This window comes from Diabrotica virgifera, chromosome 4 (genome assembly GCF_917563875.1).
Source record: "Diabrotica virgifera virgifera chromosome 4, PGI_DIABVI_V3a".
Classification (NCBI taxonomy): Eukaryota; Metazoa; Arthropoda; class Insecta; order Coleoptera; family Chrysomelidae; genus Diabrotica; species Diabrotica virgifera.
The window spans coordinates 10,977,368-11,001,524 of record NC_065446.1 but is presented as its reverse complement, the minus strand read 5'-3'; the positions used below and the strand labels follow the sequence as shown (position 1 = coordinate 11,001,524).

Below are 24,157 nucleotides of genomic sequence, written 5' to 3'. Positions count from 1 at the left end.
ATTTCAAAAATAAAAAAGAATTGTTTATTAATGAAAAAATAATTAAGATCTTATTTTATATTTGGTGTTAATAATTTCCTACTATATATTATTGTATTTTTTTAAAACTGTATAATATCGGAATACCTATTTTGCAGTACTTATCCGTAAATCGTAAAAATTTGTTTAGAGGTCAAAACTTGTTGGGTTGTAATATTCTGTCCAGATTTGAAACTTTCGTGGATTTTTGAAATTAAAATAATTTCATAAAAATTTGGCATTGGGGTGTTTTCGAGACGAGGAATTCAAATTTTGAAAAATAAATTTTAAAGGTGAATAGCTTGGGTTTTGGGTTAAAAAGATTTTTTTATAATTTAATAGAAACACCCAATTTGATAAATAATACTTGCTATAAAAAGGCATAGATAGTAATATTAAAATAATATGTACCATTATATTTATTTATAAACTACCGTTTTTGAAATTCTGGTAGCAAGTAGACATAAAGCAAGTGCTTTACTACTAAATATCCAATCATTTAGATTTGTGTATAGAGATCATAATGATTATTTGGTATCATGTTTATTCCAGATAAATATATTATAATCAAAATGATACAATAATTGACATTAAAGTATGTCAAAACTATTTAAAGAATCTAGTTGATCATTTTAAAAATTAGTCTCCCCCTTCTGTGGTTCCCGGCGCTAAAGTATAAGGTGCCCGCCTGCAAAACTAGCATAATTCCCCTTAGGTTTTTAAAATTAGTATGTATTTTGTATAACGCCAGCAGCAAAAAGCTCATTTTGGCGCCCACCAAATAGGGGCGCCCGCCTGCAATGCAGCATCACTTGCAGGCCCGTTATCGCCGGCCCTGTGTGGCTCAATGGTAAGAGAGCCGACCTTTGGATCAAAGGGTTGTGAGTTATGAATGCCAGCTGAGTATCAAATTTTTCTCTATTAAAAATCAGTTAATAGAAATAATTTCTATCCTTTTGGGATCGGTGAAAGGAGACGTTTGGATACAATTAGCGTCTCTTTGCAAAGAAAATTAAATAGACTTTACTATATAACAAGACATTTACTCAACACACACACTACACATTACACTATAATCTGAATGTGAAATCAACTGTATCATGCCAATGGCCAAAAAAATTACAGATATGAAAATGTTGTTGAGGAAATAATTGCCCAAGTGGGAAAATTGGCAGCTGATGAACAAGGTTTTCCTTCGTTAAATATCGTGAAACGAAAATATAAAGTAAAATTTTTCGATTATAAACATAGAAAGACATTTCAAGATCCAAAAACCGCGTTTAAAATAATATTTTTTTTTTAGAATAAATTGATCAAATTCATTGAATAGTAGATTTGATACGATGTCTTATTATGATAATGTTTTTGGTTTTTTCAGTGATATTTTTACATTAAGTGTCCATGATATTTTAAAACATTGTATTGCTCTTCAACAAAAGATAACTGATCCAGTAAAGACGGAGGTAAAGGTAAAGATTGATGCAACTGATTTATTTAGCGAGATAAAAGCTTTATAATTCTTCAATTACCTAACTCATCAGATCCACTTATATTCTTTAATATATATTTGAAATAATCTAACTTCATCTTTACCAAATATCACTGTTTCACGAAGAATCAACCTCACTTTACCGGTGTCTGTTGCTTCTGGTGAGCGATAATTTTCAAAATTAAAGTTAATTAAAAATTGTTTGAGCTGTACCTACTACGGTACAGGAAAGATTATCTGGTTTGGTAATATTAACTAACCATCGAGCAAGAGCTCGTCAATAGAATTGACTTTAAAGATATTATAAACGAATTTGCTGCCGTCAAATTTAGAAAAACACCCATTTAATTCAATTTAGATTTAAGATATCGATTTCTAGATTTAAGGGCGTAGGCGCAAAATTTGGCGGCAATGTGTTTTAAATGCATTCATTTTTTTTTCGAATCCTGAGAAAACTAATATTATGTAAGAATTTTTGAAAAATTTAAACGCAGAATGAAAGATTGCATTACTACCGAGGGCCGAAAGTCCCTGAAAACTTCTATAATGTTTATTTTAATAAGTTACAGGGGTGAAAAAAAAAAAGAAAATTTAGCGTAATTGTTAATTTCAAATATCTCATTCAAAAGAACTTTTTGGTCATTCTAAGGGACTTCGGCCCTCGGTAATAATGTAATCTTTCTGTTGTTCTGAAGCTATTTCCTTGTGGCATTTTTATAATTACGTATTTTTTATGGGAAATAAGCCACAATTTTACTAAAAAATGAATTTATTAACGTTTCGAAGCCCAAATCGGGTTTCGTTGTCAAAATACAAAATACTATTAAAATAAAACAAACATGTTGTTGCTAAGTAAAAAAATTCTTCTAATAATTTATTTAATCTGACTCATTTATATTGGCAATTCAGATGTATATTATACATTTTAAAGTAGAAGACTTTAAAATGATATCGCCAATATTTATGAGTTGCGTTCCAATATTTAAGAAACGTTAATAAATTCATTTTTTAGTAAAATTGTGGCTTATTTCCCATAAAAAATACGTAATTATGTAATCTTTCATTCTGCGTTAAAAGTTTTCAAAAATTCTTACATATTAATTTTCTCAGGACTCGAAAAAAATGAATGCATTTTAAACATATTGACCCGAAATTTTACGCCTACGCCCTTAACTAATATACATATTAAAGTTTTATTTGTTTTTTTGCCATTATCAGTAAATTAGTTACAAAAAAAATAAAATTTGAGTTCTTGCAATTTCCGTTGTAAAAGGAGTAAAAAATAAAAATTTTTAGATTTATTTCATAATTAGAGGTACAGTGGAACCCCGATAAGTCGGCCCCCGATAACCCGGAAGTCCGGCTAACCCGGACCGATTTTCATCAGATAAACATTTTGATTTTCAATATTTTGTATTTTTCAATTTAATTGTGGCTTATTTCCAATCAAAATAGTTAATTATCAGACAAATCTTTCAACAATAAAAATGTATGTAATATAATATTTGAGAGATAATGTGTACCTATGTGTGTAATTTGAACTACAATATGTATACGATATTAAAAATGACTCATAGCACACGCCGCAGAAACAACAGCCACCTGTCTGTAGTATCTATTCCTTTTTATTTCAAACTGTCAGCATTGTTTAGGAAAGACTATTTAAAAAATTCTTTTATAAACAATGGTCTTTAGTATTGTGTGTCTTGTATTGTTCGCTTCCATTTGCTTACGTTTGGGTTTGGTGTTTTTTTAGTAATTTTAATGAGTAGGTACTGTGCATATTTATAAATATATTTCATGTTATTTCAATTCCAACGGAGTTTATCTGTAAGTATACCATATTTTATTAATTTTTACCATATTCTCCGGCTATCTCGGATTTTCGATAACCCGGATCGGTCGCGGTCCCGATTAATCCGAGTTATCGAGGTTCCACTGTATATTTAAAGGGCGCCAAAATATATCCAACACGCGGGCACAGCTCAGCATTGCGGGGGCCCTGCACATAAGCATAAATAAAAATTCAATATAGTAATACTTACCCTTGGATAAATTCTTAAAACCTCAAAACCGTTTTTGTAATAGTAGTTTTTTCCTGCTTTAACTTCGCAATCCTTTACTTTCGTAGTCTTGTCTTCCTCGTATAAATTGGGACACGCAGACTGACCATCAACTCCAGGGAAAGGTAGAGCAGTACCCAATATTTCAGCAGTTACTCTTGTATGGAGGTTCTTGTAATCTTTATCTGAAAAATGGTTTATTTGAATAAGTCGATAATTAAACTAATTATAAACTACGTATATTATACAGAGTTGGCCACTCAAACGAGTCCATTCTCAAAATGTTTATTGATTTTGAGAAAATACTGAAACTAAAAAGACAATGTCGATTAATTAGCCTAATGAGCCATACTTTTAAGATTTTCCTAAGAATACTTCACAGCATAATTAGACGAAAGTGCGAAGAAGATCTCAAAGATACCCAATTTGGTTTTAGAAATGCTATGGGAACAAGGGAGGCACTTTTTGCTAAACATCCTAAACATCCTATTACAAAAATGCCGTGACCAAAGAAAAGATGTATTTGCATGTTTCGTGGACTTTGAAAAGACATTTTGTAAAGTACATCATGTAAGATTAATGCAGACACTGAAAAATTAGTCCATTCTTTCACGGTTTTTGCTCTAAATTTTAAAGAACCGCTTGGATTGACATGAAATTTGGCATACGTATAGATTACACGTCAAAGAAAAAAAGCGATATTGTGCCGATGTGTGCTTTTGCGCTGGGGGTGACTTTCACCCCCTATTGGGGGTGAAAAAATATATGTCCAAAATAAGTCCGGAAATGAGTAAATTGACTAATTTTAAGTAACTTTTGTTCTATAGGGCTTTTCCGCCAAGTCAACACTTTTCGAGTTATTTGCGAGTGAATAAGTTCATTTTTCAACAAAATAACCACATTTTTAGACGATTCTTCGCAAATAACTCAAAAAGTAAGTATTTGGTCGAAAAAAAAGTTCTTAGCAAAAATATTGAATATAAAAAAGTAAAAAAAATGGTGTACGCTTTAGGTCTCTGGATCTCGTAGAACCAGAGTTATAGCCAATGAAAAATAGATTCATATTCAAGAAATTTTAAATAGAATATGTCAACGTGAAATATCCAAAAAATTAAGCACTTTTTGGGGAAAACCCAATTTAACTTTTTTAAAGTGTTTAAAAAAATCTTTATTTCTGTTTTTACAAAAAGTTTCTAGCATTAAATTTAAGCAAGTTACGCTCAAAATAAAGTTGGTCCCTTTTGTTTTTGCAAAAAAAAATCGGGAAGATCACCCCCTAATTAGCAACTTAAATGAAATTAATCGTTACCGCTCCTCAAATTATTTTACTTATGTTGTGTTTATATGATCTGTAAGTTTCATCGATTCAAAGTGCTTATTTTTGAAAAAATTTGGTTTCAAAGTAAAATTTTTAAAAATTTAAATTTTGAAAAATATGCTTTTTTTCAAAATAACTTAAAAATTGTTAGAGATACCAAAAATCTCGAAAAACAAAAAAAGTCAGATTTGCTTTTCTGAATATCATGTATTTTTTTGTTTTTCTGTTAGACAAAAATTGATTAAGATTTGGTGTTTCTAAATGTGCATACATTCGTGATCAGTGACTCGTTCAACCCCTTTTAACTACAGCCCTTTCAATAATAAGGACTTTGAGCCGATGAGACTTACAGATCGTATAAACAATATATACACGAGTCAAGAAACTTGTGAAGTCGTAACGATTAAGTTCATTTAAGATACTAATTAGGGGGTGATTTTCTCGATTTTTTTACCAAAACCAAAAGGGACTAACTTTATTTTGAGCGTAACTTGTTTAATTTTGATGTTAAAATTTTTTTTTATAAAACAAAATGAAGCTTTTTTTAAACACTTTAAATAAGTTGTAATGAATTTTCCCCGAAATGTGCTTAATTTTTGGTTATTTCACGTTAAAATATTCCATTTGGAATTTGACGAATATGAACCTATTTTTCATTAGCTATAACTCTGCTTCTACTAGGTGTAGAGACGCGATATATACACCATTTTGTAAAAAATTTTACAGGCTATATTTTCGCTAAGAATGTTTTTTCGACAAAATACTTACTATTTGAGTTATTTACGAAAAACCGTCTAAAAGCGTGGTTATTTTGTTGGAAAAATGAACATATTCACTGCCAAATAACTCGAAAAGTATTGATTTAGTGAAAAAACTCTATAGAAGAAAAGTTACTTAAAATTAGCCAGTTTATCCATTTCCTGACTTTCCTTGGACGAATATTTTTTCACCCCCAAGAGGGGCTGAAAACCACCCCCAGGGCAAAAGCACATATCGGCACAATATCACTTTTTCTCTTTGACTTGTTAGCTTTGTGTATGCCAAATTTCATGCCAATCCAAGCGGTTCTTTAAAATTTAGAGGTTTTGCAATATTTTACCGTTACAGAATGGACTAAATATAGGAATAGATGATAAATATATTCGTGTCTTTAAAAATTTGTATTAGAATTAAACAGCTATCGTAAAAATTGGTGCTAACTACACCGATGACATCTCCATACAACGAAGAGTCAGACAAGGTTGCATTTTGTTGCCAACATTTTTCAATGTTTACTCGGACCGGTTATTTAAGAAGGCACTTGAGAGACAGTCATATGGAATAAAAATCAACGGGGAACTACATAATGTGATTGAATGTGCAGACAATACAGTAATTCTGGCAAATAATATTGAAGGTCTCCAAATTCTGCTTGATCATATTCACGAGGTAGGATAGGAAATGAGCATTAAAATGAACTCAAACAAAACCAAATTTTTAGTTATTAGTCGTGACTCACATTCAGATGCAAAGCTTCAATGAAATGGATTTCAACTTGAAAAAGTTCAAATAATGACATATTTGTTAACTGTGATAAAGGACCATTCCATCTAGATGCAGACATGGAAATAAAACATAGAATAGCAAAACTACTTTTATCAAAATTAAGTAATTTCTTTGCAATAATCATCTCAGTTTAGAAATAAGACAAAGAATAGTTAAGTGCTATGTTTGGTCTCTACTTTTGTGTGGTGCAGAAGTGTGGACGTTAAAAGTATAGATCAACCACAGAATTGAAGCATCGGAAATGTGGTTTTATAGAAGGATGCTGAAGATATCTTGGACAGCAAGAAAATTTAATGAAAAAGTACTAAGGAGGGTCACTCGATCGAAAGCCTGTTTAAAGTCAATAAGTAAGTGAAAAGAAGCGAATTATTCACAGCATTGCAAGACAAGGACGTTTCTCCAAAGCTTATTAGAATTATAAAATTAACTCACCAAAGAACAATGAATAAAGTCAAGATAAACAATACTATAACAGAAAGCTTTGAGGTCAAACAAGGAGTGCGGCAGAATGATCCATTATCGTCTATAATGTTTAGCATATTACTGAAAAAGGTTATACAGGAAGCAAACATTAATAGAACAGGTCTGATCTACCACAAAAACCATCAGTGCTTGGCATTCGCAGACGATTTGGTAATCTTGGCTAGGAGCAAAATAAAACTTATAGAAACAGTCATGAAACTCGAGGAGAGGGCAGCAACCAAAGGATTGTATATAAATGAAGCAAAAACAAAGTATATGGAATGGACAAATAAGCAATTCTTTCGGGAGCAATACGTAACAATGACAACAGCGAAGGGAACACAGTATAAATTCGAAGAAGTTGAGAGATTTGAGTACTTAGGAACTGTCTTCACAAGAGATATTAACTGTGAAGAAGAAATACAAAAGAGAATTATGTCGGGCAACCGCGCTATATTTGCTCTTAATGGGTTGTTAAGAAGTAAAAATATATCACGAAGAGCAAAACTAAGAACTTCCAAGACCGTAATAAGGCCGATAGTAACGTATGCTTCTGAAACATGGGTCGCAACAAAAAAACACCAAGAGTTGTTATTAGTTTGGGAGAGGAACATACTGCGCAAAATCTTCGGTGGGAAAAACTTAAATGGACAATGGGTAAGAAGAACAAATAAGGAACTAACTGAGCTCTATCAAGATCCTAACATATTAGCAGTAATTAAGGCGCAAAGACTTAGATGGTTGGGCCATATGCAGAGGATGATTCCATCTAGAATGCCCAGAATGGTACTATCTAGTGCATTGGCAGGGAAAAGGCGAAGAGGAAAACCGAGGCCACGATGGAGTAATGGAGTTAAAGAAGATATAAGAAGAATTAACGTAAGGGACTGGGAAAGAAAAGCGACTGACAAAAGGAAGTGGAAAAGAATAGTACATCAAGCCATGGGCCTACTAGGCTCGTAGTGCTTATATATTATTACTAAGGAGGGTCAACAAAGAAAACTGCTAAAGACTGTTAAACACCGGAAAATGTCTTGTCTGGGACATATAGTGAGGGGAAATCGATATAAAATATTAGAACCGATCCTTAAAGGCAAAATAGTGGGAAGTAGATGTGTAGCAAGAAAACAGGTTTCTTGGTTAAAAAAACATTCGTGAATGGACTCATATATCAAATGCAGGACAACTATTCCATATTGCAGAAGATCGAGAAGTCTCCGCAACGGTGATCGCCAACGTCGGATAGTCGGATAGATCAGCGGTTCTCAATCTGTGGTACATGTACCACTGGTGGTACATATCATTATTTGCGGTGGTACACAAAACACACAAAAACTAAAAATAGTAGTACATAGTAAGCCTTGATTATACAATCTAAAAATATAGAAATATAATAAACGAAACTTTAGATGGTACATGACTCAAAAAGATTGAGAACCGCTGGGATAGATGATATGGCACGTGAAGAAGAAGAAGTATATTATCAGAATCATACTGATAATGTAAGTTACTAATATTTTGAGCACCCAGTATGCTGGTGTATGTATACATAAACTGGTTTCTTTACTTTCAGATCCAGCCAATTTAATTTTAATTTTATATTCAAACATTGTAGGGGAGAGTTGGACAAAACCGGGTAGGTTGATAAAACCGGGTACCCCTTAATTCTTCTAACTGTCTGCTGCTATCTATTAGACAATGTTAAAATTAGTGTCCCTTCATCACCAATAGTCGTATGTATTCATTTCTACCTCATTTGAGTAATCTGTGCCGGAGCAGTAAGACCTCACCTATTTTTTGATGCAGGAAACTCGATTTTGAAGGTAAGTTTATAGCTGTTTTCTCCTCTAATGAATAACTAATGGACATTTCAAAATTTAATACATGTAACCTAGTATATTACCTTTAATTTGGCTAAACATTTTGAATAATATTTCATAACTTAGAAATTTAAATAACATTTAATGTCTTGTTTACGAGTTTGACAAAACCGGGTAGTCCTAAAATCGACAAAACCGGGTACCCGATTTTATCAGACCTGTTGTTACTTCCAGTTTCTGCAGTGGTTTTTTGCTTTTAGTTAACTGCAACATGTGGCTTCTTCTGTTGAAGAAGCTAGTAAGAAAGCTAGTAGGAAAAATTAAAAAAATATCCAGTCGTAAAAAAATTAAAACTAAATGAACTGGACAAAAAAAAAGAAAAACGTGGTAAAAAGCAGTGGCGCACCCAGGGGGGGGGTTTTGGGGGTTAAAACCCCTCCCAGGGCATATAAAGAAAAGTAGGAAAACGTAACTGGTCTTTAACAAACTATACAAAAAAATTTCTGTGTCCAAGTAAACCCCCCCCCCCCCAGAGGAAACTTCTAGGTGTAAAACCCCCCCTAGAGGACAATTCTAGGTGCGCCACTGGTAAAAAGGGCTGCACCAAAAACAAAATTAGGAGAGTTTGGAGGAAGAAGATAATAATGACGATGCGTGTCTATATTACAATTAACTATTTTCAAATTATAATGCGAAGGAAGGCTGGATAAAATATGTGCCTTGCACCAAATGGGCTTATGACGCCTGTAGTGCATATGATGATGTAGATGAAGTTTTATTTGTGACTTCTGTTCATAGATTTTCGATTTTTGTTCACATACTTTTAATAAATATTTTATTTTCTGCCCATTAGTCTTTTTACATGGTAATTAAGTTACTACCCGGTTTTATCATACCTGTACAATAAATATATTATACACGGCTCACTAAAATAATTAGTTACGCCCCTGTACTACTGATTACTTAAAATTCAAGTAGTATTTATGTAACCTTTCTGGAAACTCCAGGTTATTGTTGAGACTCGCATTTGAACCCCTCGCCGGGGCAGATCGTCAAAAGCTTCCTAACGAGAATCATCTCTAATCTATCGACGCTCCCGCTATTCGTAAAAAGGCCGCATTTTACCGGCTTTTTTTGCTATCGTTTTATACCGCTCAGATAATTCAATCTGCTCAGTATTATCGACGATGATTTATTTAGCGTATTAGTGAGTGCCTTACAAATGAACCAAATGGATTATGGAATTCAATCAGAGCTCTGATGTGACACGTCATCAAGGAATAAAACTGTAAGTACTCTACATGTATGTGAACATAACTTATTAGTCGTGATACTGTATGCATTTTGAACCATATACCTCTCGTAGCAAATATTCTTTGTGCCATTTATGCAGATAATACTTTAAATTACATATGAAAAATCGTTATCTACTCTTAACCAGCTTACCTATGGGAATATACTCTATAACCGTACAATAAGTATAGGTTACTATTGTTAAGGATACTTTACGTATTGCCTAAACATTTCTGTTCCATCGAGCCGTATCATATTAATTATTTATTAATTAAATCCTCAAGGTCCTTCGTATTTGCATATTTTGATAATCTCTATTCTGAGAATAACGGTTTTTCATTTATAGTGTCTTTCTGTTGCATTTGGAAATTTCCAAGCCACGCCGCCCCGGCACAAAAATAAAATATTCCTCTCTTTCTGCACTCAAATTCTCAGTATTTAACCCAGCACGTCTCTACAATAGCTGGTAGGTTGTTAAGCCCGGTCTACACGTGCAATTTCAGAAACTACTTGCTTTGTTCAAATAAAGGAGTCGTTTTGTTTGTATGAAAAAATATTTGCATATATTACATTATTTTATTTTCGTAAATATATTTTTCTGTTTATAGTATACAAAAAGTGTACTCATTTCTTGGCTGATAGTACGGGTGTTATAATTTTAACATTGTTTGTTCAACCTTTTGATTTAAATTAAATTTATAATTTTGAATCCGATTAAGCCTGGTTCACAGGTTACAAAAATTATTAAAAATAATTTTGTTTTCTTGCATAAATTGTAAGTTTTTGCTACATTTAGCTTCGCTTAAGCTCATTTTACACTTCTAGAAAACTATAGAAAATAAATAATTGTTTTTTCCTTCAATTTAATTAATTTAAATACTTGTTAAGGGTGTCTCACACTTGCTGAAAAATACCCATTTTGGAAAATTGCATATATTTTGAAATTTTATAGTTTTGCATTTCATATACTAATCTGCGCTCATACAGGGTGATACTATTAAGCCAATCTCACACTATTAAACGTGTAATATATAATATATTGTACATATTCTCTCATTTTCGCATCGATTTATAGGTTTAGACATTTGCAAATAATCTATCTAATCTCACATTCTCGCAACATGGCTGACCGATCAAAATATAACCGACAGAGGCTCACCGCAAAACTTGATATAACCAAGTTGGCTGATTCGGTTCCCACAACTCTTAATTCTCTAAACAAATATAAAATTCGTGAAATAATTTCACAACTCAAACATTCTTACGGACTTTTCCGCGATGCTCAAAATGTGCTGGAGACGATCCCCGAGGAACCTACCCCCTCTACTGATTCCTCTGTGGTTTTTGATAAATATTTGGATACAATTTCTCTATTGGAAGAAAGGTTAGAGGTCATTGAAAGTTCTAATGTGACTGCTACCCCCTCCCTCCAATTTGACCCTAATTCTTCTCTAACCTCACAGTCTATGGCTAGGCAACGAACAGTAAACCTCCCTCGTATTCAGTTAAAACCATTTAGTGGCTTAGTTACTGAATACAATTCATTCATTGAGACCTTTGATACAATAATAGGATCTGATACTACATTAAGTGATCTGGAAAAACTCATTTACCTCAAAAGTTTTCTAACTTCCGAGCCTTTGACGCTTCTCGAGCATATCCCACTCACAGGTGACAATTACAAAATAGCCCGGGATAACCTGACACAAAGGTACGCCAACTCTAAATCGCTTATCAAAACTCTCATCTCTCAAATTCTTGATGCGCCTCCTATTTCTGGAAACGCAAATCACTCACAATTAAGAAATTTTCATACGGTCATGTCAAATAATTTCAAGGCCCTATTGAACTTGAATAGGCCCCCTTCAGATCTCTTGCATTTACTTCTCATACATATCGCTACTCAGAAACTCGACGCACCTACCATTAGGGCTCTTGAGTTCCAATCCGGTGGTAGCCAAGCTACCCCTGATTTTGTCCATTTTCTAGGGGAAATCGAGACACGCGTTGTTCATCTTGAGAATATTCAATCTCAATCAAAACCAAAATCGACTACTACTTCCAGACACTCTTTACACCTAGCCTCAGACACTTCTACCAGTAACCTTTCGCCTCGCTTAGGTCCTAAGAAATGTTCCTATTGCAACGACTCTCACTCGATCTACTCTTGTCCTCAGTTCAAGCAGTTGAATTCTAAAGAACGTTTTAGTTTTGTCAAACAAAATAAATTTTGTATTAATTGTCTTGGGTCTCACATGCTCGATCAGTGTAAATCCAAATTCTCTTGCATAGTTTGTAAATCTCGTCATCACACGTTGCTCCATTTCGACAAAACGGGTCATAGTAACCCTTCCGCGGCTGTTGGCCAACACAACTCAAATAATCATAATAAAACCGCTATCTCAAATAACTCCCATACACAGGGTAATTCACAACAGGGGCCCTCACATGTTAGAGCTCCTGAAACGGAAGTTAATCTTCAAAATTCGACTCCACATTCAATGGCTCTATCTGCAGCCTCGCTTGATAATCATTTGGTGTTATTAAGCACACTCCAGGTCTATCTTGTCGCTCCTAGCGGCAAGAGGGTCTTCGCAAAGGCACTCTTAGACTCGGCCTCACAGGTTTCATTTATTAGTGCTGACCTCGTAAAGGAACTGTCACTCACCACTAGAGATGGAAAATTACGGATCAATGGAATTAACTCCACCTCATCCTCGTCTCAATCTATTGTAGATACAACAATTTTCGCTGTCGCTAACGACGTTCCTTTTGACATCTCGTGCTCTGTACTCCCAAAGATAACAAATCCGCTTCCTCAAATTTCTATTTCGGCGAGCAAACTAAACATACCCTCAGAGATACCATTAGGTGATCCGATGTTCCATGTAACATCCCCAATTGGTATCCTGCTCGGTGCAGACCTGTATAACGATATCATTCAACCTGAAATAATTCGTTTGGGAAAAGGTCTTCCCGTTCTTCAACGCACTCTACTCGGGTACACGATATCAGGGTCAGTTCCAGACTTTGCTCTTAAGTCGAAAAATACTAAAAAGGCTTTGGAATTTTATTCAAACTCTCTCGTTACTTGTTGTTCTCATAACACTCCTTCCGCCGTAAATGAGCCGGTAGTGTCCAACGAGGAACTATCCGATCATTTACAAAAATTCTGGGAGCTGGAAGAAGCCGCTCCTCAGAACACCGATCTCATTAATGATCACCCCGCTGAAATTAATTTTGTAAAACATGTTAATGTTCTCCCCAATGGACGATATGAGTCCACACTCAATCTCAAACTCCCTATCGAAGATATAGACATGGGAAATTCGTTTCTCTCGGCAAAAAGACGTTTTCTCAGTCTCGAGAAACGTTTTCAACTCAACCCTGATTTATTGGAAAAATATCAGGACATTATATCGGAATATCTCAATAACGGACAAATAATTCAAGTGCCGTTAAAAATGCTAAATGACTCAGGTAAACCTAATTACTTTCTCCCTCACTTTCCCGTTTTCAAATCCAACTCTACTACTTCCACTCGTATAGTTTTCGATCCAAACAATAAATCGTCTACGGGAATCTCCCTCAGTGACGTCATAGACAAAGGTTATGTCGTCCAACATGAACTTTTTGACATTCTCGCTAAGTTTCGTCAGTTTAAATTCGCACTAGTAGGCGACATCAAGGCTATGTTCCTACAAATCGCCATTTGTCCCACTGAAACATTTCTGTTAAATTTTCTCTTTAGGGACAATATTCAGCAGCCTTTACGGTGCTATCAATTTCAAAGATTACCCTTCGGGCTCCCAAGTAGCCCATTTATCGCTCAAAGAGTTATCAAGCACATCGCTGACAACAACAAACATACCCACGAACTTGCTACTAGTGTTCTGCAAGAATCTATCTATATGGATGACCTGATCAGCGGTGCTGACAGTCTTCATGAATTAAGTTGTCTTTTCGAACAATTAACTTCTTTGCTAGAAACCCATGGTTTCCTCCTCCACAAGTGGAACTGCAGTTCTTCAGAATTTCTGTCTCAACACAATTTAAATCCCGTCTCTGAAGTCAGTCTTAACTTCACGGGATCTGATAAAGTCTTAGGCATATTCTGGGATTCAGAACGCGACCACTTTTCGTTTAAAACTCCTATCTTCAAATTGGCTAATGTTGTTACTAAACGTACTATTCTCTCCTACATTGCTACTTTGTATGACCCGCTAGGATGGTTATCCCCTGTCCTTGTGAACGCTAAGCTCTTGATACAGGAAATATGGTCCCAGAAATTGGACTGGGATCAACCCATTGACTCACCCATCATTATGAAAAATTGGCAAAACCTCTTATCGACATTCAAAACTATAGAAGAGGTCAAGGTACCTCGATGCTTACTTTTACAAAAGAAAGTTGTTGATGTTCAATTAATTATTTTCACCGACGCATCGGAAAAAATATACAGCACTTGTGTGTATCTCAAAGCGACATACTCAGACTTTTCTGTATCGTCGCGGCTTATCGCTTCTAAAAACAAAATTTCTCCGCTAAAAAATAAACTCACCATCCCCAAATTGGAACTTTGTGGAATAGTGTTGGGAGTCACTCTGGCTCATAGACTTTTTCACATCTTCAAGAAAAATTTGAGTATATCTTCATCTCATCTCTTTGCTGACTCTACAATTGCCTTGTCTTGGATACTTTCTAAAAAACACATTTGGAACATTTTTGTACAAAACAGAATTCAAAAGGTCAATTCCTTGTTGGAAACTTTTCCTTGTGATTTCCATTTCGTCAGAAGTCACGAAAACATCGCTGACCCCGCTTCCAGAGGGATAAATGTCTTTGATAATCCCCAGACCACCGAAGACTGGTTATGCGGACCTAGCTTTATTAGAGACAATCCCATCGATTTTTCTCTTCATCAAATTCCTCATTTTCAGGATGATCTTCCTGAATTAAGGAAGTTAGTTGTCTCAAACATAGCAACAAATCACGAACTCAACGACACCTTTGAAAATCTATTCGCTAAATCTTCTTCTTTTCGTAAAATTCAAAGAATTGTCGCTTATCTTTTTAGATTCATCAGTAATATTAAAAAGAAAATAAATAACTCTCCACGAGATACGGATATATTGACGCCACCCGAAATGGAGATCGCTGATCACGCGATCATCAGGTATATCCAAAGTATCTACTTTAAAAAAGAGATTCTTGAATTGAAAAATGCTAAACTCGTGACCAATAAAGCCATTCGTAAACTCAACCCCTTCCTACAACATAATGATGGGCTGATTCGTGTGGGAGGACGTCTCCGACACGCCCCCATATCGTATAATCAAAAACACCCCATTCTACTTCCTTCTAAATGTCGAGTTGTAGAACTAATCTTGACTCAAGCTCATCATAAGTTATTACATTCAGGCGCGCAAACAGTACTTTCGTATGTCAAAATGAAGTACTGGCCAATTGACGGATTAAGACAGATTAAACGCTTAATTCGTAAGTGTGTAAACTGTTTCCGATTCATGACACCCAATTCTGTTCAACAGATGGCAGATATGCATCCCGATCGTGTACTCCCCACTAGACCCTTCCAAGTCGTCTCAGTGGACTATGGGGGGTTCTTCTTAATTAAGTCCTCACATTTGAGGAAGGCACCGCTTTACAAAGCATACGTAGCCTATTTCATTTGCATGAGCACTAAATGTGTTCATATCGAACTCGTCACAGGATTAAGCGCAGAAGCCTATATTCTTACTCTGAAAAGGTTTATTGCCAGAAGATCCACGCCCAGTATTATTTGGAGCGACAATGCCACAAATTTCCATGGGGCAAAAAATGAAATGCGCGAATTCTATGATTTTTTCTTAAATCAAAATAATTCGGAACAGATTAAGGAATTCTGTACTCAAAACTCCATAACTTTCAAGATGGGTGTTCCCCGCAACCCCCATCAATTCGGCCTCCATGAGGTAGGAATAAAGAGTGTGAAGTATCACCTCTATCGAATTATAGGAAATTCCCACTTCACCTTTGAAGTGTTTAACACAGTATTATGCCAAATCGAGGCTATTCTAAATTCGAGACCCATCACTAGGATGTCGTCTGACGCCAATGACTTCGCTTTCCTATCTCCAGCTCACTTCTTAGTTCAAAGAAGTTTAACCGCGCCCCCTGAACCAAGTGTTTCAGAGATACCTGAAAATAGGTTGAATCTTTTTCAGCGTATTAGTAAAATTCAACAGCAATTTTGGAAATTGTGGAAAAAAGACTATCTTTGCCTCCTGCAGCAAAGAAATAAATGGACCGACCCTACTGACCCTGTCAAGATCGGGGATTTGGTTCTGTTGAAGGAGGATGGTACTCCTCCACTCTTATGGCCAACTGCCAGGGTAATAGATGTATTGCCTGGTAAGGATGGTCTAGTTCGTACTGTCAAGATTCACACTACTCACGGTGATTTTCTTCGTGGTATTACGAAAATCGCTGTGATTCCCCTGGAAGATTAAAATCTATCCCTAGGGGGAAAACTTATCGTTTTCCTCCATTTTATCGTTGTTACCCCTTGTGTATATAAACTCTAATTTCTTCAAACATTTCTTATCGTTGTGCACATCTTTGCCAATCCCCTCTCTTCGAGGTGATATAGGCCATCTCTCTCGCCTGTCGCCCCCGGCAATATGTACAATAAATATATTATACACGGCTCACTAAAATAATTAGTTACGCCCCTGTACTACTGATTACTTAAAATTCAAGTAGTATTTATGTAACCTTTCTGGAAACTCCAGGTTATTGTTGAGACTCGCATTTGAACCCCTCGCCGGGGCAGATCGTCAAAAGCTTCCTAACGAGAATCATCTCTAATCTATCGACGCTCCCGCTATTCGTAAAAAGGCCGCATTTTACCGGCTTTTTTTGCTATCGTTTTATACCGCTCAGATAATTCAATCTGCTCAGTATTATCGACGATGATTTATTTAGCGTATTAGTGAGTGCCTTACAAATGAACCAAATGGATTATGGAATTCAATCAGAGCTCTGATGTGACACGTCATCAAGGAATAAAACTGTAAGTACTCTACATGTATGTGAACATAACTTATTAGTCGTGATACTGTATGCATTTTGAACCATATACCTCTCGTAGCAAATATTCTTTGTGCCATTTATGCAGATAATACTTTAAATTACATATGAAAAATCGTTATCTACTCTTAACCAGCTTACCTATGGGAATATACTCTATAACCGTACAATAAGTATAGGTTACTATTGTTAAGGATACTTTACGTATTGCCTAAACAATACCGGTTGGACAAAATCGGGTATTGTGCAATATTTTCACTAGTAATACCACTAGAGGTCAAATTATTTCCGGAAATTTTTTTGAGATCATGAATATTTTGAAAATTTCCCGAGTCGCAGACGAGGGAAATTTTCTAAAAATATTCATGATCAAAAAAAAATTTCCGGATATTAATTTGACTTCGCGTGGTATTCGGTAAGAAAATTCCACACCAAATTTGCATTTGAAAATCCGAAGCTGCATGAACAGATTAATAGCGCGCCATAGCTTTGTCAGCAATTATTTAGGCTTTTAAATTCGTAATTTCTACTCATTGTAGTTGCATGGGAATACCATTTCAAGATAGAAAATAGTATATTCTTCAATTTTACATAAGTTTTGAGTAACTACAAGTGATAGAAAATGAATCAAAACTAAATTATGTAAACAAATAAAAACCAGTCTGTCAAAAATGTTCTGTTATTGTAAACGTCAAAAAAATTCCACTATAATTCGCTGTTGGGTACCCCACGAGCAAAAAATTTCCGATAAAATACCTCCGTTGCCATGGTGATCTGTCAAAATAACGTATTTTGATTGGTTCAAAATTACAGGTGTGGAATTTTCATAAAAATAAAAAAAATTAAAAATCTAAGAATATTTTTAAAAATTGACATTGGCATATCAAACTTAAGTCATTTGAGAATATTTCAATTTGCAGCAAACATTTGCTACTCTCACATAGCAAAAGATACAGACGGTTTTTGGAGTGGTACCCGGTTTTGTCCAACTCTCCCCTACTTGATTCAGCTAACGACATATTTATTCCTTTTAGTAATCATCTTAATAACTTTTTGTTAGCAACAACGTAAGCTTAGCACAATTATAGCATTTTATGACAAGTTCAAAAGGAATACGTATGATGGTCCTGTTGTTTACATTTACGTAACTATTTTCGATTGAACCAAGCGACCTTGGTTTTTTACAACAAAATTGGATGTCTAATTTTTTAAAGTAATGTATAAATAATGATTCTTAGAATCACTTTTTTAATCTTCGACCAAGGAATTAATATGTTAATTAATATTATATAATAATTCATAAAATGTTAATTGGAATATTTTTTAAAGAATTAACACAGATCAACAATAAAACAAGGCCAATTTTATTTCAGATGTAAATAAATGAGTGAATAATAAAAAAATATGTTAAATAAATCTGGCCATGGCCAATCTGTACTATGGTATGGTCGAATAAATTAAAACGTAGATAGATGAGTTTTATTATTTATTATTATACTAAATATCCACAGTTCTATTGTTTTCGTCTATTTTTTAAATTGTGTTTTAAATTAAAATATACTTGCTCTTCGAATTACGCCATCTGATTTCAGAGGTTCCAAATCAAACAAACTCATGGAATCATGACTTTGGGCAGCTTATCTATTGACCTATGTATGTCCTATACGTTACTTTTCAATGGGATTAGGAGTAATTCATATCTTTTACATCAGAATACATGACCCAAGCATTGTATTTTCTTCTCTTAGGTCATACTTAGTAATTTATTTTGTTTACTCATGCGCTGAAGTACCTCATTGTTAATAACTTTTTGTATCCATGGAATTCTCAGTATCCGTTTATAACATATACCTATATCAAAGACATTTATAGTCCAGGCTCATTTTTTCTTTTTTTTTTTTCAAATTTATGGAAAACAGTAAGACTTGGGGTTTTCTTAGTACAAACATCTTCGAGAGAATGGAAAAAACTTTAAAATGGCTTATTACAAAGTTTAATACACTCATTTTTGTTAATATAATTGCGTAAAAAGTCGAAATTTAAAAAAAAATAATTTCGCAATAACTATTGTAAAAATAAGTGTACAGCTTTGAAATTTTTGTCAAATGAGGGTTCTTTGGTGCTTAATATGTGACAAAAATTTCAAAGCGATTTATTCAATTGTTTAAATTTTATTCAAATTGTTTATCCCAGAGAGATTTTTTTGCAATAACATAAGTCAGAAAAAAATAATGTTAGAACCATTCTACAGGTGTAAAATAGGGGAGTGCAATTAGAACGAGAAGATACAATTCAAACAAGGTTATATTTTTCTAAAACTTTTTTTGTTAGTTTATATACATGTTAAAGTAAAAAGTTCTACTCACAAATTTCGCCGCTAATTGTTTATTAATTGTTTAAACAATAACAATTGCTTTGTATAAATAATTTTAAGAATATGGGTGAATTCAACATTTTACTTTGATAAAAAATGTTTTTATTTTAGTTTTGATTATGCTGAACCCGAATGTGACATTACAATTTGCAAATTCAAAATGACGGATTCAAAATGGCGGATTTTTTCCTAAAATTCCTTAAAAAGCAGTTGTAAAATCCGAATTTTTTTTATAAAACGTGTTTGTTTACATATATGTGGATATTTTTGAGAGGTTGCTGAACCTGAATCAAATTTTGATAATTTAAATTATAAAATGGCAGATCCAAAATGGCGGATAATTAAAAAAATAGTTGTAAAATCATAATTTCTTTACAAAATGTATTTATTTCTACATATATTTATTTTTGAGATCTTTGATAAACCTAACTTAAATGTTAACATTATAAACTATAAAATGGCGGATCCAAAATGCGGATTTTCTAAAAAGAACATAAAAAAGAACATTTTTCTAAAACATTTAATGTCTTTATTTTTAACAGCTGGTTGAATCTGAATTAAAGATTAAAAATTTAAATTTCAAAATGGCGGATCCAAAATGGCGGATATTTAAATGAAAAACAAGTAGAATCCAATCAAACAAATATGGAATTTCATTCTTAAAAAAAAAGATAAACAAATAATTTTCAAAAAAATATTAAAAATTAAAATGTATTAGAAAGAAAGAACCAATTATTCAAAATCTATCTCTTCAATATTCAAAAAATTGTTGCAATGGAATCATAAATAAAAAGTTTTCTTAGTAAAAAGCTCTGCATATTCTAAAACTTTAAATGCAATCATAAAATATCAATTTTTATCAGATTTGTACAAGATATGTCAATAAATAAAAATTTCAGTTAGGAGTAAAATAACTATATTTTTCATAATACTGAAAATTGTTATTATGGAAAGTTGTTCAGAATTAAAAACGATGTGTCAATATGCAATTACACTTTTATGCAATTTTTTTACATAATACCTCGTATAATATTGATAAAATATAATATTTTATATTTGCATATTAAGTGTTAGACCATGCACAGCTATTTATGACGAATAACTTTCTTCATAAAATTAATAATAAATCAGTTATCTTAAATAATAAGTGAAAATTTAATGATGTTTGGTATAATTATTTTGAAACAATATTAAAAAAAACAAATTTTCGATTAGAAGGATATAATTACATATTGGAACATAGTTTTTAATTCCAAACAACTTTTCTTTATAAAAATTTTCGATATTGTGAAATATAAAGGTACTTTACTCTTGAGTGAAATTCATATTTTTTGACATACCTCGTACAAAATTAACAAAATTTGATATTTGATGGTTGCATCTTATGTTATATACGATGCAGAGTATTTTATAAAGAATAACTTTTTTTCGTAAAACTGATATTAAAAAAGTTATCAATAGGTTCCAAGTTACGCAGACACACTGTATAAGAGCTAAAAAAAATTTTTTTTGTTGAACATTTATTATTTTTGAAACTTATTATTAACTTAATTTTAGGTAAGTTTTACAGAAAAAAGTTTTGATCACTCTGTATATACATTTTTTCAGCTGGTAATTTTCGGTTTTTGTATTACATTTTTGTTATCTTTCTTAGTTTTCTCAAAAAGAAATTGTTTATTTCATTTTTAATCTAAAATAATTCAGTGTTTTTTAAAGATTACATCCTAGGCTTTAAAAAAATATTAAAAAAATTGTATTAGATTTATTCAAACTTGAGTAATACCGTCTTAAAATGGTGGGAATTCTGTAGAACTACGAAGTTTTCAAAAATTACATTTTTGAGACAGCGTATTATTTGAATTAAATTTTTGAGATTTTTTTTGAATGAAACATCGTTTATTAAGATGATTGAGAGGTAAGTTGTGCAAATTTGAGAGCTTTGTAAGTAAAATTGTATTAGTTACACATTTTTAAATCATTTTTAAACAAAATTCATGTAAGTCTCACTTTCCGCCCACACCGTACTTATGTCCATACATTTTATTTCTTTTTATTACAACCATAAGATAGCTTATTTTATCTTCTTTCATGTCCAATTTGTAAAATTTCTTTTGATCCATTAGTTAAAGAATTACATTAAAAAAACTCAACCGTGCACTTCTTCCAACGCTAGTTTACATTGCGCCAATGTGTGTGAGAAGGGTGACTTTAGCGTTATAAATAAAAAATTACAGAAGCTAGAGATTTAATTTTAGAAAAATCTTTATATAAGGTTTTTTTTGTAAAACTTTCTGAATTTTTCAATGGTCAAGTCAGTTTTTTTCTAAAAATTATATTTTCGGAGTTATTTAAAAAAACATCTAACTTCGCTGTTCATTTGTTTAATAAAAAATGAAGCACCCACTTCTCGAGTAGAACTTTTTGATATGTTGTTTATTAAACATTTCTTAATGAAATTACAAAAAGTTTTATCTTGTTTGATTTTTTCCGAAGTGAAAATCTAAATGCACTCCTCTAAAATGAAAATCATGAACTAAACTTTCAAATTGGTTTAAAAAAAATAAATGAAAATGCATTTATTAGTAATAAATAATTATACAAAAGTATGTTCAATTCTTGCTTATAAACCTTTTATTTTTTTATATAATAAATTATAAGTATATATTTATTATTAAGTTTTGATCAATTATGCTATATTACATAACATTACTTGGAAGTTGTGCACCTAAAAACGGTAAAAAAATAGATTTATTTGAAAAAAAAAATATTCAAAAATTTATAAGGAAAAATTGACGATACTTTTGCATAATTATTTATTACTAATAAATGTATTTTTCATTTACTTTCTTTAAACCAATTTGAAAGTTTAGTTCATGATCTTTGATTTTACACCTGTGGAATAGTTCTAACATTATTTTTTTCTGACTTATGTTATAGCAAAAAAAGCTCTCTGGGATAAAAAATTGAATAAAATTTAAACAATTAAATGAATCGCTTTGAAAGTCACATATTTTATTGAGATCTAGTTTTCTTTCGCTTCTTATATTCTTTCCAATATTTTGCTTTTCTCATTACTACGTATGACGTTAACATGACATGTTGCCCCTGAGCGAGAAAAGTTTTTACCTTTGTTGTATTTGTCCCATGACAAATCAAAATTGCCAATTTACCAAAGAAGGAGAAGAGGAAGAAGAAGAAGCAGATTGTGTAGTGATCGGCAATAGGGATGTTCACAAAAAATTAAAAAGTCATTTCAAACATGTAAAACGATTAAGAAACACCCTAGGAATAATTGTCCAAAATTTCAACAAAATTGAAAAAGCCTTTCTATAAAAAATATTTATTAGAAATGTAGCATTATTTTAAATTTCAAGAACGGTTCTCTATTGGCCTGACGTCACTAGTTGCATACCCCAAGCGCGCGCCATTCTCATAGTGTTACTGTTTACCTGTTTGACGTTTCAGGTCATTTTATTTTGTTCTCTTCTTGTTTTATCAGGGTTAAAGTGGAGTTTTATAGTGAATTTGTTTAGTTTAAAGTGGATAGACTGTTTGTAAGGACATATTTTGGGTTTTACAAAAATAAACAAATAAAAGGGAAGAAGGTTTTCAGAAAGCCGATTCGTATAAACTACCGACTGTAGTGTAGATGTAACAATGGTGTATGATTTATTGGCATCTTGTAAAAAAATAAATCTCCCACAGCTTTACTGCGTGTATATTCCATATAATTTTCCATGTCTTCTTTAAGCTAAAAAAATAAATGCTTAATACTCCACAAAAAAAAATAGAGAAAGTTGTATGCATGCATTGTACGCATGCATATTGTATACATACATTGGCTGGTTATTACTTTACCTTGGTTAGATGTATTAAAAATATTTTTATTCTTCTTCATGTGCCTTGTCCGTTGTGGACGTTGGCTATCATCATGGCAATTTTAATTTCATTGGAGCCGTTTCTGAATAACTCGATCGATTTTTGTCCAAATCATTGGCGTAAGTTTTTAAGTCATGAGTGTCTTTTCTTCCGGGTCCGCGTTTGCTCTCTATTTTACCTTGCGTTATCAGTTGGAGTATACGATATTTATCATGCCTCATGATATGACCGAAATATTTAAGATTTTGTTTCTTAATTGTAAAAGAGATTTCTTTTTGTTTTCCCATTCGACGCAATACCTGTACGTTGGTGTGGGTCGCCCAGGATATTTTGAGGATACGTGGGTACACCCACATCTCGAATGCCTCTAGCTTTTTCATTAATGTTTCCATTATTGTCCAGGCCTCTGCGCCATATAGCAAGACCGGAAATAATAACATTTTAGCAGCCGCATTTTTAGTGGGAGAGATATTATGTCGCAATGGGTGAAAATATTTCTCATGCATATTGTTAAATGTTGCTATGTCCTTTTCAACTCTAGATCTTATTTCGGTTGTTTCGTATTTCGAGTTGACAACTGTTCCAAGGTAAAATATATTTTTGAACTTGGGTATTATACATTTTCATTTCAACCAATATTTTCACTAAATTAATATAATATAAAGTCATACCTACATCCACATGTAGTTATTTCAAGGTTTACTTTTACTGTATGTATTATTAGAATCCCGTTTTTAGGAATATCCCAGTTTAAGGAATACAAATTTGAGGTCCCGAAACTTTTTCATTTACTCTTTAAGGGGGTAG

The 24,157-nt window shown here is 32.9% G+C and overlaps 1 protein-coding gene across 1 annotated transcript in view; it reads right to left on the bottom strand.

Annotated features, from left to right (window-relative positions):
* LOC126883417 (uncharacterized) overlaps positions 1-24,157 on the bottom strand; it is a 75,877-nt gene that overhangs the window by 3,821 nt on the left and 47,899 nt on the right. Inside the window, exons 3-4 of the mRNA XM_050648963.1 lie at positions 3,877-3,881; positions 3,553-3,755 (exon numbers count right to left, since the gene is read on the bottom strand). Of these exons, the coding sequence (XP_050504920.1) occupies positions 3,553-3,755; positions 3,877-3,881 (208 nt within the window). The remainder of the gene's footprint in view (positions 1-3,552; positions 3,756-3,876; positions 3,882-24,157) is intronic.